The 20,393-nt window shown below is 35.0% G+C and overlaps 1 protein-coding gene across 3 annotated transcripts in view; it reads left to right on the top strand.

Moving 5' to 3' along the window:
• The window catches only part of BCAS3 (BCAS3 microtubule associated cell migration factor), a 573,053-nt gene that overhangs the window by 163,662 nt on the left and 388,998 nt on the right, over positions 1-20,393 (top strand). For all 3 annotated transcript variants that reach the window (XM_060290805.1, XM_030881822.2, XM_060290806.1), the window contains exon 13: positions 8,562-8,655. In XM_060290805.1, the coding sequence (XP_060146788.1) occupies positions 8,562-8,655 (94 nt within the window). The remainder of the gene's footprint in view (positions 1-8,561; positions 8,656-20,393) is intronic.

Below are 20,393 nucleotides of genomic sequence, written 5' to 3' on the forward strand. Positions count from 1 at the left end.
TATTGAAAGAACTCCTATAACTGAATAAAAAAAAGATAAATAGCCTTATTTTAAAATGAGCAAAGGATTTGAATAGCCATCTTTCCAAATATGATATGCCAGTGGCCAGTAAGCAGAAATGAGAGCCCTGGTACACTGCTGGTGGGAACATAAAATTGTACAGCCGCTTCGGAAAGGAGTTATTACCATTTGACTCAGCAATTTGTCTCTGAAGAGATTTGCCCTTAGGAGATATATTACCAAAAGAAATGAAAATATATTTTCATGTAAAAACTTGTACATGAATGTCCGTAGCAGCATAATTTGTAATAGCCAAAAAATAGGAGCAGCCCAAATGTACATCAACTGATTGATGGATGGTTAAATAAAATGTGGTATATACATACAGTGTAATATTATTTAGCAATAAGAAGAAGTGAAGTAGTGATTCATGCTACAAAATGAATGAACCTTGAAAATCTTACGCTTAGTGGAAGAAGCCAGTCGCAAATGAATACATATTGTATGAATCTATTTATATGAAATGTCCAGAATAGGGAAATCTACATAGAGAGGAAATAGATTGGTTGCCTAGGGCTTGGAGTTTGGAGGGAATCAGGTGGGGAGTGACTGTTAATGGTTATGAAGTTTCTTTTGGGTGATGAAAGTGTTCTAAATTTGATTGTCATAATGGTTGCACAACTCTGTATATATACCATATTTCCTAAAGCAATCTATCAGTTATTTAGCAGACTTAGTTTAACACACTTTCCTGGAGACTGCTCCTATAAGTTTCTTCTCTTTTTCTTGTTTTCCTTACCTAACATTTTTGAAAGTCAAATGGAAGAATGGAAAAGAGAGATGAGAGAAATAATTTATAACCCATGTTTCCCCCACTTGTGGTAAAATATATATAACATAAAATTTGCCATTCAGCCATTTTTAAGTTTACAATTCAGTGATATTAAGTACATTCACAATGTTGTACAACCATTGCCATTATCCATGTCCAGAACTTTTCATCATCTGTACCCATTAAACAGTAACTCCCCATCCCCCTCTTCTCACACTCCCTGTTGACCACCATTCTAATTTCTGTCTCCAATAGATTGCCCTTCCTTAAAAAGACATACAGTATAAACTGTTGAAAAGGATGTAGAGAGATGAAACCTTATACTCTATTGGTGGACATATGAAAGTATCTATACTTTGGAAAACAGTTTTTCCTATTTCTTAAAAAGTTCAGTATATATTTACCATATGACTGAGAAAATCCACTTCTAGGTATCTCCCCAAGAGAAATAAAAACATGTTTCACAAAAAAGATGTGTGTGCAGATATTCATAACAGTGTTATGCATAATAGCAATCAATTGGAAATAATCCAAATTGCCAAGAATTTTTTGGTGAACCCACATGTTGTGGTCCCTCCATCCAGTGGAATACACATAAGCAATACAAAGAAATGAATGATACCTGAAACAATATGTCTGAACAAAAAATTATATATTTAGAAAGAAACGGAAGATAAATCGCATGGTTCTATTTATTTGAAATATTTTGAAAAATTTTAGAAAAGGCAGATGAGATGAAATATACACTAGGGATTGTCTGGGGCTTGTGGTTGGTGTTCTAAAGTCATCATGAAGAAATTTGGAGGGTGTTGGAAGTATTCTAAATCTAGAATGTGGTAATGGTTATACAACTGTATAAATTTACTAAGCATTATCCACTTATATGGGGTGATTTGTATGTATGAATTTTGTGGTCATTGGGGAATGACTCCCAGCTATGATGAAGTGAAGAGATAAGCAAATCTTTTCCCCAGAAAATAAGTACATTACTGGACGGAATTGTCATACTGAGTGAAGTAAGTCAGAGAAGGAGAAACATCGTATGATATAGCTTATATGTGGAAGCTAAAAAAAAAATGATACAGATGAACTTATTTACAAAACAGACACAGACTCGCAGACTTAGAGAACGAACTTATGGTGAACTTATGGTTACCACGGGGGAAGTGTCAGGGGGAGGGATAGTTAGGGAGTTTGGGATTGACCTGTACATACTGCTATATTTAATATGGATAACCAACAGGACCTACTGTATAGCACAGGGAGCTCTGTTTAATATTATGTAACAACCTAAATGGGAGAAGAATTTGAAAAATAATAGATACATGTATATGTATAACTGAATCACTTTGCTGTACGCCTGAAACTAATACAACATTGTTAATCTGCTATATCCAATAGAAAATAAAAAGTTAAAAAAAAATAGAGTCTCAGAGGCCTTTGGGGCAACATTAAACATGTCAACATATATGTAATTGGAAGATTGTTTTAGGGAATAATGATGTTTCTCAGTTGATAATTCCCATGATAATAATAGCACAAAGGAATGGGGAGGAAATGGAGCTATACTGGAGCAAGGAGCTATAATTTATTGCAATTAAGTGTGGAATTAACATGTAATCTTGTTGTCTATACAGCACCTTATATAGCCTGTACAGTAACCACTTAAGAAATTAATCCAAAGAATTAACAGAAGATAAAAATAGTAAACATTAAAAATAATTGTTTAACACAAAGGAAGAGGATCAGAGCAACAACAAACACCTGAGACATAAAAATAAATGGAAAATGGCAGACCTAAATCCAATTATATGTGTAATTATATTAACTATAAATGGACTCAAGTTAAAAGACAGTGATTGTCAGACCAGAATCACTTTAGATTCAAAGACATAATTGTTTCAAGTAAAAGGATGGAAGAAATGTACCATGCAAACAATAACCATAATAGAATTGGAATGGCATATTAATATCTGATAAAAGACTTTAAGTCAAGAAATATTGCCAGAGGAAAAGAGGGATGTTTCATAATGATAAGAGAGTCAATGTAATAGCTAGATAAAACAATTAATAATGTGTAAACACCTAACAACATAGTGCAGCAAGCATTAAACAAAATCTGACAGATTGAAAGAAGAAATTCTAGCTAACATTTACAGTTTGAGATTTAAATACTGTGCTTTCAATAATTGATGGAAAAACTATACAGAAAATTTTTAAAGATTCAGAAGACTTGATTAAGACTGTCAACCAACATGACCTAAATCTTCCCCCAAAACCTACAAACGTAAGATTGTTTTCAAGAACATCTGGAACATTTTCCAAGATAGACCATATGATTGGCCATAAAACAAATCTAAAGAATGGAAATCAATAATAGAATGAAATTATGAAATGAAAGAGTCTCAAGTAAATTAGAAAATATTTTGAATGCAATGAACATAGAAATAGAACATATCAGAAATTATAATTGCAACTATATTATTGAATAATGGGAAAATTACAACTTTAAATGGTTATAGTAGAAAAGTGGTCCTAAATTAATAATCTTAGCTCTCCATTAAGAGATTTCAAAAACAGCAAATTATAACCAAAGCAAGACAAATGAAGTAAATAATAGAAATATGACCAGCAGTCAACAAAATAACAAACAGTGAAATGATGGGGAAAATCCAAAACTGGTTCTTTGAAAAGATTAACAAAGTTGATAAATCTGATGATATAGCAAATGGGATTGTTTTCTTAATTTCCTTTTTAATTTGGTCTTTGTTAGTGTATAGAAATGAAACTGATTGTGAGTGCTAATTTTATATCCTGCAACTTTGTTGAATTATGTGTGTGTGTGTGTGTGTGTGTGTGTGTGTGTGTGTGTGTAATCTGCAAAATCTATTACAGAGGTAATTTTCTTTCTTTTCCAATTTGTATGCCTTGTATTTCTTTCTTTTTCTTTTTCCCCCCCCTTTTGGTCTAGTTGCTATGGCTAGACCTTATAGTACTATGTTGAATAGTAGTACTGAGAGTTGGCATCCTTGCCTTTTTACTGATCTTAGAGGAAAATCTTTCAGTCTTGCCCATTGTATGTAATATTAGCTTTGGACTCTGCATATGTAACTTTTATTGTATTGAGGTAGTTTCCATGTATTCCTAGTTTATTGAGTGTTTTTATCATGAAAGTGGTTGAATTTTGTCAAATAATTTTTCTGCATTGATTGAGATGATCAATCAATCATCTTTTGTTCTTCAGTTTGTTAATGTGGTATATTATATTAATTGATTTTTGTATGTTGAACCATCCTTACATTCCAAGTGTAAGTCTCACTTTTCTTGGTGTATGATCCTTTTAATGTGTTGAATTTTGTTTGATCCTGTTTTCTTTTAGATTTTTTCATCATTATTCATCAGGGATATTGATTTGTAGTTTTCTTTTTGTCTTTCTCTTGTTTTGGTCTCAGGACAATGAGGGTCTTATAGATATATGTTATAATCCTTTTTATTTCTGTGACATCAGTTTTAATGGCTCTCGTTTCATTTCTAATTTTATTTTTATTTTATTTGAATTTTTGAATTTTATTTATTTTTTATACAGCAGGTTCTTATTAGTTATCCATTTTATATATATTAGTGTATATATGTCAATCCCAATCTCCCAATTCATCGCACACACCCCCGCCACTTTCCCCCCTTGGTGTCCATACGTTCTCTACATCTGTGTCTTTATTTCTGTCCTGCAAACCGGTTCATCTGTACCATTTTTCTAGGTTCCACATATATGCATTAATATATGATATTTGTTTTTCTCTTTCTGACTTACTTCACTCTGTATGACAGTCTCTAGATCCATCCACGTCTCTACAAATGACCCAATTTCGTTCCTTTTTATGACTGAGTAATATTCCATTGTATATATGTACCACATCTTTATCCATTCGTCTGTTGATGGGCATTTAGGTTGCTTCCATGACCTGGCTATTGTAAATAACGCTGCAGTGAACATTGGGGTGCATGTGTCTTTTTTGAATTATGGTTTTCTCTGGGTATATGCCCAGTAGTGGGATTGCTGTGTCATATGGTAATTCTATTTTTAGTTTTTTAAGGAACCTCCGTACTGTTCTCCATAGCTGAATCAATTTACATTCCCACCAACAGTTCAGGAGGGTTCCCTTTTCTCCACACTCTCTCCAGAATTTATTGTTTGTAGATTTTTTGATGATGGCCATTCTGAAGGGAAGGAGATGGAAAAAGATATTCCATGCAAATGGAAATCAAAAGAAAGCTGGAGTAGCAATACTCATATCAGGTAAAATAGACTTTAAAATAAAGAATGTTACAAGAGACAAGGAAGGACACTACATAATGATCAAGGGATCAATCCAAGAAGAAGATATAACAATTATAAATATATATGCGCCCAACATAGGAGCGCCTCAATACATAAGGCAACCGCTAACAGCTCTAAAAGAGGAAATCTACAGTAACACAATAATAGTGGGGACTTTAACACCTCACTTACACCAATGGACAGATCATCCGAACAGAAAATTAATAAGGATACACAAGCTTTAAATGACACAATAGACCAGATAGATATAATTGATATTTATAGGACATTCAATCCAAAAAACAGCAGATTACACTTTCTTCTCAAGTGCGCATGGAACATTCTCCAGGATAGATCACTTCTTGGTTCACAAATCAAGCCTCAGTAAATTTAAGAAAATTGAAGTCATATCAAGCATCTTTTCTGACCACAATGCTATGAGATTAGAAATCAGTTACGGAGAAAAAAATGTAAAAAACGCAAACACATGGAAGCTAAACAATATGTTACTAAATAATCATTTCTAATTTTAGCTATTTGAATTTTCTCTCTTTTTTTGTTAGTCTAATTAAGGGCTGTCAATTTTGTTGATTATTTTTTTAAAAAAAACAAACTCTTAGGGATAAACAAAAACAAGGAGATGAAAGACTTGTACACTGAAAACTATAATACATTGTTAAAAGAAGTGAAAGAAGATACAAAATATGGGAAAAACATCTCGTGCTTGTGGATTTGAAGACAATGTTGTTAAAATATCCATAGCACCTAATGTGATATTAAATACAATATCTATGAAAATCTCTATGACATTTTGTGACAGTAATAGAAAAAACCATCCTAATTTTCTTATGGAATCTGAAGGGACCCTGAAAAGCTGAAATAATCTTGGAAAAAGAAAAACACAACTCTGCCTCATTTCAAATCATATTGCAAAGCAATTTGGTAATTAAGATGATGTGCTACTGGTGTAAAGATAGATATGTAGACCAATGGAACAGAATAGAGAGTGCAGAAATAACACCATGCATATGCATCCAAAAGATTTTTGACAAGGTTGGAAAAAGCTCACAGTGGGGAAACGGCAGTCTCTTCAACAGATGAGGTTTGGAAAACTGGATAGCTACATGCAAAAGAATGAAGTTGGACCCTTACCTTATTCCATATACAAAAATGATTATAGATTATAGACCCAGCCATTAGACTGGAAACTATTAAACTCCTACAAGAAAACATAGGAGAAAATCTTTAGGACATTGGATCAGGCAATGATTTCTTAGATATTAAACCAAAAGCACAGGTAACAAAATAAAAATAGACAAATGGAGCTACATCAGACTTTAAAACTTCTGTGTCTAAATGGAACAAATCAACCAAGTGAAAAGGCACCCTATGGAGTGGGAGAAGATCATTGTAAATCATATGGCTCATAAGGAATTAATATATAGTATGAATAAGGAGTTTCTACAACTCAACAATAATAATAATAAAAAAAAAACCCGATTAACAAATGGGCATAGGACTTGAATAGAAACTTCTCCAAAGAAGATGTAGCGATGTCCAGTAAGCATATGAAAAGATGCTCAACATCACTAATCATTAGCAAATCAAAACCACAGTGAAATACCACCTCCTACCTATCAGGATGACCACTATCAACAGAACAGAATTTAACAGTGTTGACAGAAGATGGGGAGAAGTTGGAACCCTTGTGAACTTTTGGTGGGAGTGTAAAATGATGCAGCCATTATGGAAATCAGTATGAAAGTTTCTCAGAATATTAAAAATAGAATTACCATGTGATCCAGTAATCCCACTTCGGCATTTATATGCAGAATAATTCAAATCAGGATCTTGAAGAGATATTTACACACTCCTATTCTTTGCAGTGTTATTCACGGTACCCGGGAGGTGGAAGCAATCCAAATGTCCATTGCCAGATAAATGGATAAAGAGAAATGTGGTATATACATACAATGTAATAATATTACACAACCTTAGGAAAGAAGGAAATCTTTTTACATGTTACAATGTGGATGAACCTTGAGGACATTGTGCTAAGGGAATAGCCAGTCACAGAAGTACAAATACTAAATTCTTCCTTTTATTTTGAATATCTAAAGTAGTCAAAATCATGGAAACAAAATTAAAAGGTGGTTACTAAGGGTGGGAGGAGGGAAGAGGAAGAATTAGTGTTTAGTGTGTATAGAATTTAAGTTTTGCAAGATGAAAAAGTTCTAGAAATCTGTTAGATAACAATATGAGTATACTTCACAGAACTGAAGTGAATACTTAAAAATGGTTTAAGTGGTAATGAAAAAAATCTACAGACAGAAAAATGATCAGTCTGCAGCTTAACTGAATTGCAGGTTCTAGCCAGAACAATAAGGCAAGAAGATTAAAGCATTAAGATAGGAAAGGGTGACAAATCAGATGTTTCTATATAACGGATTGTTGTAATGGTTGTAGTACTGTATAAAATCATTGAATTGTAAACATAAAATAAGTGACTTTTATGGAATGTAAATTACACCTCTGTAAAGCTTTTTACTCTAAAAGAAAAATTAACTTTGCCAGTGTAGGACTACTTCCTGGATTACTTCAGATTAAATTCTTTATGTCGATCATGATCCAATATTGGTGCAGTAGGTTTTTCCTTTGCAACATTAGATATGTGAAACTTTTTTGTTTCTTGAGTTAATTACTTGCTTTGTAAAACGAATACATGTTATTTTAAAACTTTTTTCCTTAGGGATCATTGAACAGTGTACTCACAATGGGCAAATTGTATGGAATGTAAATTGTATTTCAATATGCTTAGAAAATTAAGGGGAATAAATTTGAGATACAAAACTGCCTGTTCCAATATACTTTTGCTTGGTAATATTTTCAAAGAAGTGATGTGTCCATCTAAAATCTAGGAGTTAGATTAAAGTACAAAAGACCATAACTTTTGTACTTTAAGTAAAAAATATTTCGATAATTCCTCTAATATATGGCTGTTTGTTTGTATTTAACTTATGTTGTTTTTCACTGTTCTGTTCCAGTCATGGCCAAGAGTTTTTCAGCAGGCCATAACACAATAAGAACTCTTGCTCCTGTTCTTAGATGAAGCTCTGCATAGCTGATTTTATGCTTTTCGTTTTTTTCTGAATCTACGTGTCAAGAAATTATTGTCTCTGTCATGTACAGTCAAGTCAACCAACTGTTTTTAGAGGTTATATGATTGATCTGCTGGGGACATGTTACATCTTTTCCTATTTCTGAAGTGACATTCTCACCTTATATTGCCAAGAATAATCTTCAAATGTAGTGGAAACATGTTATTTGGTCAGGGATGCAGTGGTGTATCTGTGTATATCTTCAGGCTCAGTAGTTGGTTAACTTCCATTTGCCTTCTTCCTTTTTGTAAAGGTGCTTGTGAGTGAGGATTCTGACAGTGATGGCATCGTGGCCCATTTCCCTGCTCATGAAAAACCAGTGTGCTGTATGGCTTTTAATACAAGCGGTATGTCCTTCCCTCCCCTTCACCCCCCATTTATGTTATGGGTTTTCCAACCAATTTTTTGGAAATGGAAAATATGAAATATATGTGTTAGTGTATGTGAGATAAGTAAATAGTTTTCAGTAAGTGATTATTGAATGAATGAATTTATAATAAAAATTTAGAAACTCCCTAAAGATTAGTTTTACTCTGAGCAAAGTTGTGATTAAGTAGTAGCAGTAGATAAATAATAGTAGATAAACAGTGCTGTTGAACTGCATTAATTTCTGTATTATTAGTAAGGTAAGGACTTCAATATATGAAACTACATATGTATGTGAATGGCATTTTCTCTGTAACTTCAAGTTTCTTTTTAACAATACAGTGACAGATGTACTGTCACCCTGATTAAACAGGTCTTCACATTTTAATATAGTGTGTGTGTGTGTGTGTGTGTGTTTGTATTTTGCTGAACTGTTTGAATGTAAGTTACATACGTGATGACATTTCACCCATTACGAATTAAGCATGCATTTTCTAAGAGTAAGGCCCTTCTTGTACTTTATAGGCAAATATTATATTATATTCAGAAAAGTAACACATTATGTTATCTAATATCCAAGTCATAATTTAAAATTTCCCAATTGTCTCAAAAATGGGTTCTCTAACTGCTTCAAATCAAGGTCTAATTAAAGTTTACTCCTTACATTTTATGTCTCTTTAGCTCCTTTTAATCCAATTTATTACTTTCACCTTTTTCCCCCTAAATTTCAGTGTCCAGAGCAGTTATCTTATCCAAACTCTGCATTTGTCACATATTTTTTTCATTATAATAATGTTTTCCTTATTCCCTAAAAGGCTTTTAAATACATTCAGGCCTAAAGATTTTTTTTTAAACTTCCTAAGTATTGCTGTCTACATCATTTCATCCCAGCAGGAGACACATTATATCAGGCTCTCTTGCAATTTATGATACTATGTTTGATCACAAGAATAAGTTAGTGACCCATCAGACATCTGCATTTTGCAAATAGGTTGTCTTGTGGAGATTAGCAAGTGCAGAGTGTTATTTTGGCCTCATTTCTGAAACAACTTTTTACTAAATAGTTTTGTTACATTGAAGGCTATAGAATGGTGGTTTGTCTAATTCTATCATATTTTCTGTATTGATTAACTGCTGTATTTTAAAAAAGATTTTTCTCTCATCAACCATAAATGAACCATAGTTCTCCTGTATGCAAAAAACAGGGCAAAAATGTAATACTTTCTCTTTACCAATTTTCATAGTTAGGAATTAGTTTAATACGTCCAGTGGTGGAATTCCACTTCAGTGGACTTATTTTTAAAATACTTTGATTATGAATAGAAGATAAAATTGCTCTTATGCTTTCAGAGCTGAAACAATCTACGTAAGTTTGCAATCTTTTCCTTGCTTGGTGGGTCTGAAGAGACTGCCATTTTTATCTTATTCTGCAGAGTATTAGGTAAAATTGATGGAAAGGCCCATCTTTTCCCCCTTCTTTTCATCTTTTCAGATAAAGAATGATGGTAAGAGGATAATATAAAGTATTTTGAATAATTTTCCTCTGATTATCTTCGGTATTTTCAATAGAGAGGAAGATTTTGTAGTAATTGTTGATCATTAGGATTGATTTAATTAATGAAGACAAAGATTTATTGAAATGATCTGAATGTTGTGGGAATTTAGTTAAATTTGAAGAAACAGTCTGGAAGTTATGTCACTTATAGCACTCTACTTGGAGTAACCAGCATGACTCATTTTGATAGTCCATCTGTTATGTCAGATCTCCTTTGTATTAATGTATATTTCATATTGCCATAGTTAGGGTGCTGCAGAAGTCTGAAGTTGTATTTTCTCCTGTCTATGAATTTCCATTGTTACCAGAACATCTTATATAACTTAAAGAATGTTTTAGTTACTTCTATCATCGTGTCATTGTGTACCAGTTTTCATAGTTTCAGAATGTCATATAGTTGGAATATTACAGTATGTAGCCATTTCAGATTGGCTTCTTTCACTTACTAATATGCAGATATTTAAATCTCCTCTGTGTCTTTTCATGCCTTGATTGCTCATTTCTTTTTAGCACTGAATAATATTCTATTGTATGGATGTATCATACATTATTTACCATCTGATATATTATTTATTGAGCTGTCTGTATCTTTCATCCGCTTTTTAATTGGTTTGTTCATTTTTTGATTGTTGAGTTTTAAGAGTTCTTTGTATATTTTGGATAACACTCCTGTATCAAATATGTGTTTTGTACATATTTTCTCCCAGTCTGTGATTTGTCTTCTCATTCTCTTGAAAATTTCTGAAAATCAAAGTATTTAATTTTAATGAAATCCAACTTATCAATTATTTCTTTGCTGGATCTTTCCTTTGGTGTGTTATGTAACAGTTCAATACATATAAATTGACATTCTTGTACTGTTGTATTCTTAATTTGGTCTCACACCAAATCTTATAATTTCTTGGAGGGAAGAGAATTTTATGAGAACTATTTTATGAGTTTTAGGATCTCTTACAGTTCTTCTTGAATTTAAAATAGAGCTTCTTAACCTGGGTCTGAGAGGTCCATGGGTAATATTTAGACAGTATGTGAACCTAGAAAGAAAAAAATTCATCTTTATTTTCTTTAACCTGTAATGAAAATTTCTTTCACTTATGAATATGTACAATAAACCACTGAAATACTAGCTTGCTGGCGAGTTTGTGAGTAATAGAAATAATGGATATTTTCATATCATTTTGATGTTATTTATATAATTCTCTAAATAATGCTTATGGTTCAAAATCATGGTAGAGCCTATATTTTAATATATTAATAAAAACATATTCTACCACATGTCAATTTTTATAACCCTAAGTATTTTATTTTGTCTTTAAAAAAATATTATTCTGAGAAAGAGGTTCCTAGGCTTCACCATGTTGCCGAAAAGGTTCATGGCACTAAAATGTTTATGAGCCCATTCATGCTTGGTGTGATTTCACCTGTTTAAACTAAACACATTGGAAGCTAGACTTCATTCACAGTGCCTGGTTCAGTCCCTACCCATGGAGTCTGCTGGTGGCATAGGGACTTTTTTTAAAAAAGGAAGATAAATCCTTTGGGGAGTAAGGACAGAGTGCTAGGAGGTGAATGTTAACTTGGTCTTCTGCTTTTGGAGAAAGTTCTTAAAAAGGAAGTCAGTTCTAAATTGGAACCAAAAGATGATTAGGAAATAATGATTCAGTGCCTGGTATATAAATTAATATTAGTTGAATGAATGAGGCAAAAAAAATATGGCACATTTGACATAGATTTTGAAGCAGAGGCTATACAGTGGACTCATCAGTTTGTTATGTGGCAGATTTATTTTTCAATGTGTCAACATTTCTGCAAAATTTTATAAAATGCTTTGTATCTCTGTAAAAATTTGAATTAAATGGAGGGTTCATAATTCAGCAAGCACTCACAAAATTGGTTTGCAAAATCTTTTATAGAAGCTGGTAGACACAGATTTAGTGCAGTTGCTTACAATTCATCTTAGTTATTTACTGTTCATCTCTGAGTATTTTTGCCATTCAGAATATGACTTTTATTGTTTGAATATGAACAAGTATGTACATAAAATATTCAATTCTCAATGATTTGAAAACCTTGATTTTATTTTAGCTATTCAGTAGCTGCACAACGTCTTAGAGAAAGGTATTGCGCTCAGCTATGGCTGCTAACTATTATCCAGCTCCTATCACTAGGTGACATTTTATTTTGCTTGTCTAGTTTCTGTATCACGTTTCTCGTTTTATCCTAACATTCTCGGATTCAGACATACACACAGACATATGAAATATTTGGGGCAAGAGGCTTCTTTGCCATTTGTAAATGCATGAATACCGTAGTAGTTATTTTTTTTCCTTGTAATTTTTTATGTAATACTTAAAAATATTTTGGGGAGATCAAATGTATTTTCTATCAAAATTTAAGTTCTCTATGAATTTACTTATAAGATGAGGCACTTTTCTGTTCTCTGGCTAAGTTATTTCTGTTAGCTTCTGAACTTTCATTAATTGCTATTTTGTACAAAGGCATCTAATTTAAAAGGCCCTTGCCATAACACTTGTTTTGTTGTTGTTTAAATAGTACCTTTTCAAAATGTAACTTTGTAAATCCTCTAGTAATACCCCAGTTTTTCCTTACATGTATCCAATATATATTTCAAAATTTATTTATATTCAAGTTTTAACTAACCCTCTAATAATTCTCTATTTGGTTAAAGGCATTTTCATTTGGTATGTAATGTGGCCAGTAATAACATTAGTGCTTGTTGAAGTACTCTTAATGGGCATAGGGAAGTTCACTTAAAAAAATAAGTTTAACAAAACATATAAGAAAAGTTGATTGCCTGTTTTTTGTTTTTAAACCTGATTTTCTCTAACTGGTTTCCCTGTATATATGTATCACTGTTTTACTTTTATTTAGAGAGGCCTATTTTTAACTGCCAGAATTATTACCATGTCCTGTGTATCAAAATTCAAGAACAAACCAGGAATGCTGTCCATCTCCTGAGAAATTTTAAAAACAATGTACATGATGGAATAACACTGCAAAGTGAATTAAGGAGAAAATGTAGGTTGTTTGACTGGGTGGCATGCAGTTCAGCCTTGTATGGGACCTATTCAGAAAAGAAATTAAGGGGTACCATTAAATAGAGCTGTGAAACTTTCAGTTCAGCAGCTGCATTCAGTTTGTTTTTCAATTTCTCCTTCCCATTCTTGTTTATTAGCTATGAGTGAGTCCTGAATTAAAATAAATATTTTAATGGCAACATTTATGATTTGGTTAGAAGAACCGGAGAGGCATCATGCTTAGATCTAGGCAGATTCAATATGGGTGGTGTAAGTTTGTTGCTTTCAATTATTTAGATACACGATGAGTATATTTTATATTGTATTTTCAACCTTTTCTAGGGAACTTCTTTTAAAATTAATAAACTATTTTTTAGAGCAGTTTTAGGTCCACAGCAAAAGTGAATGGAAAGTGCAGAGAGCTCTCGTATTCCACCTTTCTCCCATCCCCCCCACCCCTCAGGCCCACACCAACAATCTCCTACGCTAACAGCATTCCACACCACATTGATCATTTTCTTACAGTTGATGAACCCATGTTGACACATTATTATCATCCAAAGTCCACAGTTTACATTAGGGTTCACTCTTGGTGGTGTAATTTCTATGCGTTTTAACAAATTAATATGAACATGTACTCACCATTATAGTATCATACAAAGTAGTTTCACTGTCCTTAATGTTTTTCATGAAATTTGAGACTTCTCAGTCATTATTTCTGCCTCTTTTCCCCTCTTCTTTCCTTCTTGGACTCCTGTAGATTCACCTCCTCGATAGTATCCCACAGATCTCAGAGGCTCTTCATTTTTCCTCGTTCTTTTTTTGTTAAGCTGGATACTCTCAATTGATTGCTTCTGCTGTTTAAATCTGCTTTTCGAGCCAGCCCCTCTATTGAATTTTTCATTTCAGTTATTGTAAATACTTTTCTACTCCAGATTTCTATTTGTTTCTTTTTATAATGTTATGTCTTTATTGATTTTCCCTACTTGGTGAGACATTCTCATACTTCCCTTTAATCCTCTAGACATGGTTTCTCTGTATCCTTGCTAGGATTTGGTAGTCTCATCATTTTCTATTTTGTATATATATACACTAGATATAGGCCCTCTGTAAGATATGTGATGTGGAAATCTTTTTTCCCAGTAAGAAGTTTTTCCTTTTGTATTTTTTTTTTTTTTTTTGCTGTACGTGGGCCTCTCACTGTTGTGGCCTCTCCCGTTGTGGAGCACAGGCTCCGGATGCACAGGCTCCGGACGCACAGGGTCAGCGGCCATGGCTCACGGGCCCAGCCGCTCTGCGGCATGTGGGATCCTCCCAGACCGGGGCACGAACCCACGTCCCCTGCATCGGCAGGCGGACTCTCAACCACTGCGCCACCAGGGAAGCCCTCCTTTTGTATTTTTAATAGGGTCCTTTGCAGAGCAAAATTCTTTACTTTTTGTGAAATCCATTTTTTCCTATTTATTTATCTATTTATTTATTTATTTATGACTGTGTTGGGTCGTCATTGCTGAGCACGGGCTTTCTCTAGTTGTGGCGAGTGGGGGCTACTCTTCAATGTGGTGTGTGGGCCTCTCATTGCGGTGGCTTCTCTTGTTGCGGAGCATGGGCTCTAGGGCACGTGGGCTTCAGTAGTTGTGGCACACAGGCTCAGTAGTTGTGTCTCGTGGGCTCTAGAGCGTAGGCTCAGTAGTTGTGGTGCACGGGCTTAGTTGCTCCGCGGCATGTGGGATCTTCCCGGACCAGGGCTTGAACCCGTGTCCTTTGCATTGGCAGGCGGATTCTTAACCGTTGCACAATCAGGGAAGCCCAATTTTTAAAATAATTTTTATTCGTAAATTTGGGATTGTGCTATACATTTGTGAACTTTATTATTATTATTATTATTATTATTATTATTATTATTATTATTTTTCGGTACACGGGCCTCTCACTGCTGTGGCTTCTCCCATTGCAGAGCACAGGCTCCGGACGCGCAGGCTCAGCGGCCATGGCTCACAGGCCCAGCCGCTCCGCAGCATGTGGGATCTTCCCGGACCAGGGCACAAACCCGGGTCCCCTGCATCGGCAGGCGGACTCTCAACCACTGCGCCACCAGGGAAGCCCATTCTTTTTTTTTTTTTTTAAACTTTATTTACCTGGCTGTGTCGAGTCTTAGTTGTAGCACTCAAGATCTTTGTTGCAGCATGTGGGATGAGGGCTTTGTTGTGGTGAGGGCTCTCTCTAATTGTGGTTTGTGGGCTCCAGAGCGTGCGTGCTCAGTAGTTGGGGCATGCAGCCTCTCTAGTTGTGGTGCATGGGCTCAGTAGTTGTGGCACATGGGCTTAGTTGCCCTGGCATGTGGGATCTTAGTTCCCTGACCAGGGATCGAACCCGTGTCTCCTGCATTGGAAGAATTCTTAACCACTGGACCACCAGGGAAGTCTCTGTATTTATATTTAAATTTATGATCCCCTTTGTGTTATTTTAGGTTTATGACCAGGTTTAGGTCATGATTTTCCCCTATTCTTTGCTACTTCATAATTTTTTCAAGATACTATCCTTCCTCCATTGAATTGCTTTTTTCTTTTTTCCCTTTTTTTTTTTTTTTTTTTTGCGGTACGCAGGCCTCTCACTGTTGTGGCCTCTCCTGTTGCGGAGCACAGGCTCCGAACGCGCAGGCTCAGCGGCCATGGCTCACGGGCCCAGCCGCTCCATGGCATGTGGGATCTCCCCAGACCGGGGCACGAACTCGTGTCCCCCACATCGGCAGGCGGACTCTCAACCACTGCGCCACCAGGGAAGCCCATTGAATTGCTTTTGTACTTTCCTCAGTAACATACTACTGTTGGCTATTTCTGCTTTCTCTGATAAAGATTACTTTTTTAAAGCATTTTTTTCATTGAAAGTATCTGTATTTTGCTCATAATTTTGAGGAATATGTCAACTAGATATGATAGTTTAGTTCAGTGGTTATTTTTTCTTTCAGCAACTGTCAGCTCTCTTTCTTTATTCACAGCTTTTGACATTATTAATCTTAATCCTCTCGATTAGTTGGGTACAGAGTTGTACTTTTGTGGGGGTGGTATTCTAATCTGTCGTGTCAGCTCAAATTGAGCCCTTGAAAATTTTTCAAAAGGTTGCTGAGTTCTCCTTATCCTCACCTATCTTGGACCCCTCTTCCTCCTGCTGTTCTGCTCAAGGTGAGAGCAGCTAGTTTTACTTATTGAACTTTCAAATAGTATTTTTTACAACTTTATTATGTTCTTCATCGGTTTGTTATAGAGCAAGAACAATAGCCTCTTTTGATTTTATAAATCCATCCCCAAATCCTGCTCACTGGTCATTTGACATGTAAAATGTTCTCTATGATACTAGGTTTAGACAATAACCTGTGTACATGTATTAGTCATCTCAGGCTGCCAGAATGCAATACCATAGGCTCGGTGGCTTAAACAACAGAAATTTCTTTTCCCACAGTGATTGAGGCAGGAAGTCCAAGATCAAGTTTCCAGCTGATGGTTTCTACTGAGGTGTTTCTTCCTGGCTAAGAAATAGCCACCTTCTCGATGTGTCATCACATGGCCTTTCCTTGGTACAAGGGAGCAGGGAGAGAGACAGACAGACAGAAAGAGAGAGAGAGAGAGAGAGAGAGAGAGAGAGAGAATGCGATCTCTGTGGTGTCTCTTCTTACCAGGATACTAATACTATCAGATCAGGGCCTCACCCTTATGACCTCATTTAAACTTAGTTACTTCCAAAGAGACCACCCCCCCCACACCCCCCATTCCACATATAGCCACACTGGGTTTTTAGCATTTCAATATAGGAATTTTGGGGCTGTACAGACATTTAGTCTATAACAGTATGTATGAGAATCGTTCAGTTATTCTTGTTTTTAGAAAGTCTTGTTTGATCACAGCCCAATTCTAGGTTATTCTGTTCAACTGTGATTGTTGTATCATGCTCCATGTTTACTTGCATTTTAAGATATTCACATATTTTGTAAGAAATGTTAAATGTTAATGATACTTCTGTCTTTCAGCAACTTCCTTATTATTGAGTGTATTGTCGAAAAGTATTACAGCCTGGTACAAGTTTACTGCTTCAACCTGATCAACATTTTTCTTCCCATATTTGGCCATTCTAGTTATTTTTCAGCTCCTTAAACACGTTACATCATTTTACCTCTGCCTGGAAGCTTCTTTTCCCTGGCTCTTATTTATCTGTTGAATCCCATCTTACGTATCATTTTGGGAAGACTTACCTGACCCTACGTAAAATATCATGTCACCCCTTCATCCTGCTACTTAATAAGGCAAGCTACTTAATCTGCGTGGATCACTCACAGTACTTCTGTTTCCTCATCAGTAAAATGAGGGCTATACTGGCATCTTAAACAATACTTAAAATATACTGAGACATTTATTGAAGTCTCAGTTGTTGTTTTCATTATTATTAACCTCCCTCATCCTAGTTTTTATTTATATCCATCAAGAGTATCCTTTCAACATGTTTTCTGTTAGAGGTAAACTTTTATTTCATCCCCAGGTATTATTAGCCTGGTAATTTTCACATAGTTGATAGTGAGTAAGTGCACATTGAATAATTATATTAATTAATTGTCTTTTTCTATCATAGTAATTATGGGAAAACTCTGGCAGGGCAGAGATAAGGCATTAATTTAATGTAATTAGTCATTTGTTGAATAAAACCAACTTCCAATTTGTGATTTGATCAAGAATTGTCTCCCTCCCTCAACTGTGGGATTATTCCATGATGCCAGTTATATTAAATGCAGATGCATATCACATGTAATTAATATTGAAATTAAATTTAAAATATCTTGCGGAAACTACATCACATTTGTGTGACTTGGTACGCTAGATTGGCATATTATTAATTGTATGGCATTTGACACCAAAGAAGATATGTATTTCTTTATTAATTAAATTGGAAATTAGAGATGTAAGGAAGAAATTGTCAACTCCTTGCAGTCAGCCTGACGTTTCTCAAACAGACCTGTTGTCTTTACTTCGGCAAATAATTGATCTGCCTTCCAGAGGCGTTACTTCTGCCAACTGAGTAGTAGCCTAGAGCTGTGAAGGGCAACACATCTACATTTTATTTTATTTTATTTTATTTATTTTATTTTGTTTTTGTGATACGTGGGCCTCTCACTGTTGTGGCCTCTCCCGTTGCGGAGCACAGGCTCCGGACGCGCAGGCCCAGCGGCCACGGCTCACGGGCCCAGCCGCTCCGCGGCATGTGGGATCTTCCCAGACTGGGGCACAAACCCGTGTCCCCTGCATCGGCAGGCGGACTCTCAACCACTGCGCCACCAGGGAAGCCCCCACAGCTACATTTAAAATAATTACCCTTCCTTGGCAGGGAAATTGCTTTTCCATCCATTAATAAGAGGAAAATGAACATTGGGTCTCTAGTAAAGTAGATTAAACATGTACCCCTTTGGATGCTTGACTGCATCTTTAACAGACTTGAAATTTTTCTGGTTACTTAAATGCTATATATCGAAAGGTGATGGTGGTCTTGGGTTAATCATTTTAAAAGTTGGATTTTTCTTTTTTGCACAGTTTTCCCCATTGATCATAGCAAGTTGTCAGAAAAATACCTTGTCTTGATTTTTTGTTAACGTGTATGCCTTGTAGATTTATAGAATTATGTGGCTTTAGATTTTTCCTCTCATGTGACAGCTTTGGTTTATTACTGTTAGTCAGTCATACTATATCATTAACAATGCAAAAGCAGCTTGAAGAGTTTATTGCCAACCCCTCCCCCCCACCAACAAGGGGATGTTTCCATTAGAGGTCTGTAGTTACTCTCCTGTTTTTTCATCTTGTGAAGTGATGTCTTTTACTCAGGTAATGGATTGCTCCTTGGAGAATTTGTTGTCTTCGCTCTGTTCATTGTGGTGCTAGGCTTGTATGAGAGTCAAACTTTTCAGGTTTGATGTGCCATAAAGTACAGTAGGCACCATGCCTAGGGCCCACAATAATTTTAGGGTCCCACCAAAACGTTTCATTCCTTTTAAATGTAAAAAAAAATGTGTGTGTGTATATATATATATATATATATAAACTTTTAGGTTGATAGAATGCCTTAATACACGTTTAAAACCAACAACAGTAGTCATAAAATATTTTTTTCCTGGAGGAGTTGGGGGGGTCAACGAAGGCAAAATTGTCCAGAGCCCACGAAAGTGCTAATCCAGCTTTGGAATCCTGCATGTCCATTAGTAAGGAGGGGCCCTGCTCCTTCACTGCCACCACTGCCACAGCAAAGATGCTCAATTAATACTGAATGAACTAATGAAAGATGTGAATGCATACAGTGGCATACTGTGTAAAAACATGAAGTAAATATATATGCCTGTAACACTATAGCTACAACAACAATATAGACCCAGTATTAAATTTTGAAGAAGGTAAAGAAGGATATCTATAACCAAGTACATACAGGCAAAGTAGCCAAGGTTGAATTAAACTTTTTAAAGGACAACTTTAAAACAGTAAAGTACTTGAATATTGTTGTCCCTTCTCCTTTCCACTCTTCTAGAATGCTCTGGCCCTCCCCTAGCTTCAGGCTTGTTTCAGTTTCCTCTTTCAGATTGGTCTGTATTCTTGCCATATATTAAATATTTTTTTATTCAACATTTTGAACAGTACTCTTAAAACAGTTTTAAGTATTTTTCAAGGATAAGCATATTTCAAAGGACATATATTAAATTCAGTATGGTGGGTGCCTATTGTGGGAAAGGATGGGAGTGGGTGCAGGAATGGAGGAAGAGAAGGAAAATGTGAAAGCAGCAGTCTATTCAAAATTAATAAATGTAATCTTAACAAAGTCTTACCAATAGCATAGAAAAAATAAAATTATTATTTAATTAAAAATGAACTAAATTCACTCCCCCCAACCCCATACCTCCATTATTTCATGGGAGGTTTTTGATTGTTCTTGTTATTGGTCTCTCTTTTTTTCAAGTCATATCTTTTTTTTTTTTTAAGTCATATCTTTTTGATGGGCTAAGAAGCCATTGTATTTGGCTATATAGATAGAGACCTATTTTCTAATATTTGCTATGTTTGCAAATATACCCAAAATAAAAGTGTTAAGTGATGACCAAATT

This window comes from Globicephala melas, chromosome 20, assembly GCF_963455315.2.
Source record: "Globicephala melas chromosome 20, mGloMel1.2, whole genome shotgun sequence".
In the NCBI taxonomy this organism is placed as follows: Eukaryota; Metazoa; Chordata; class Mammalia; order Artiodactyla; family Delphinidae; genus Globicephala; species Globicephala melas.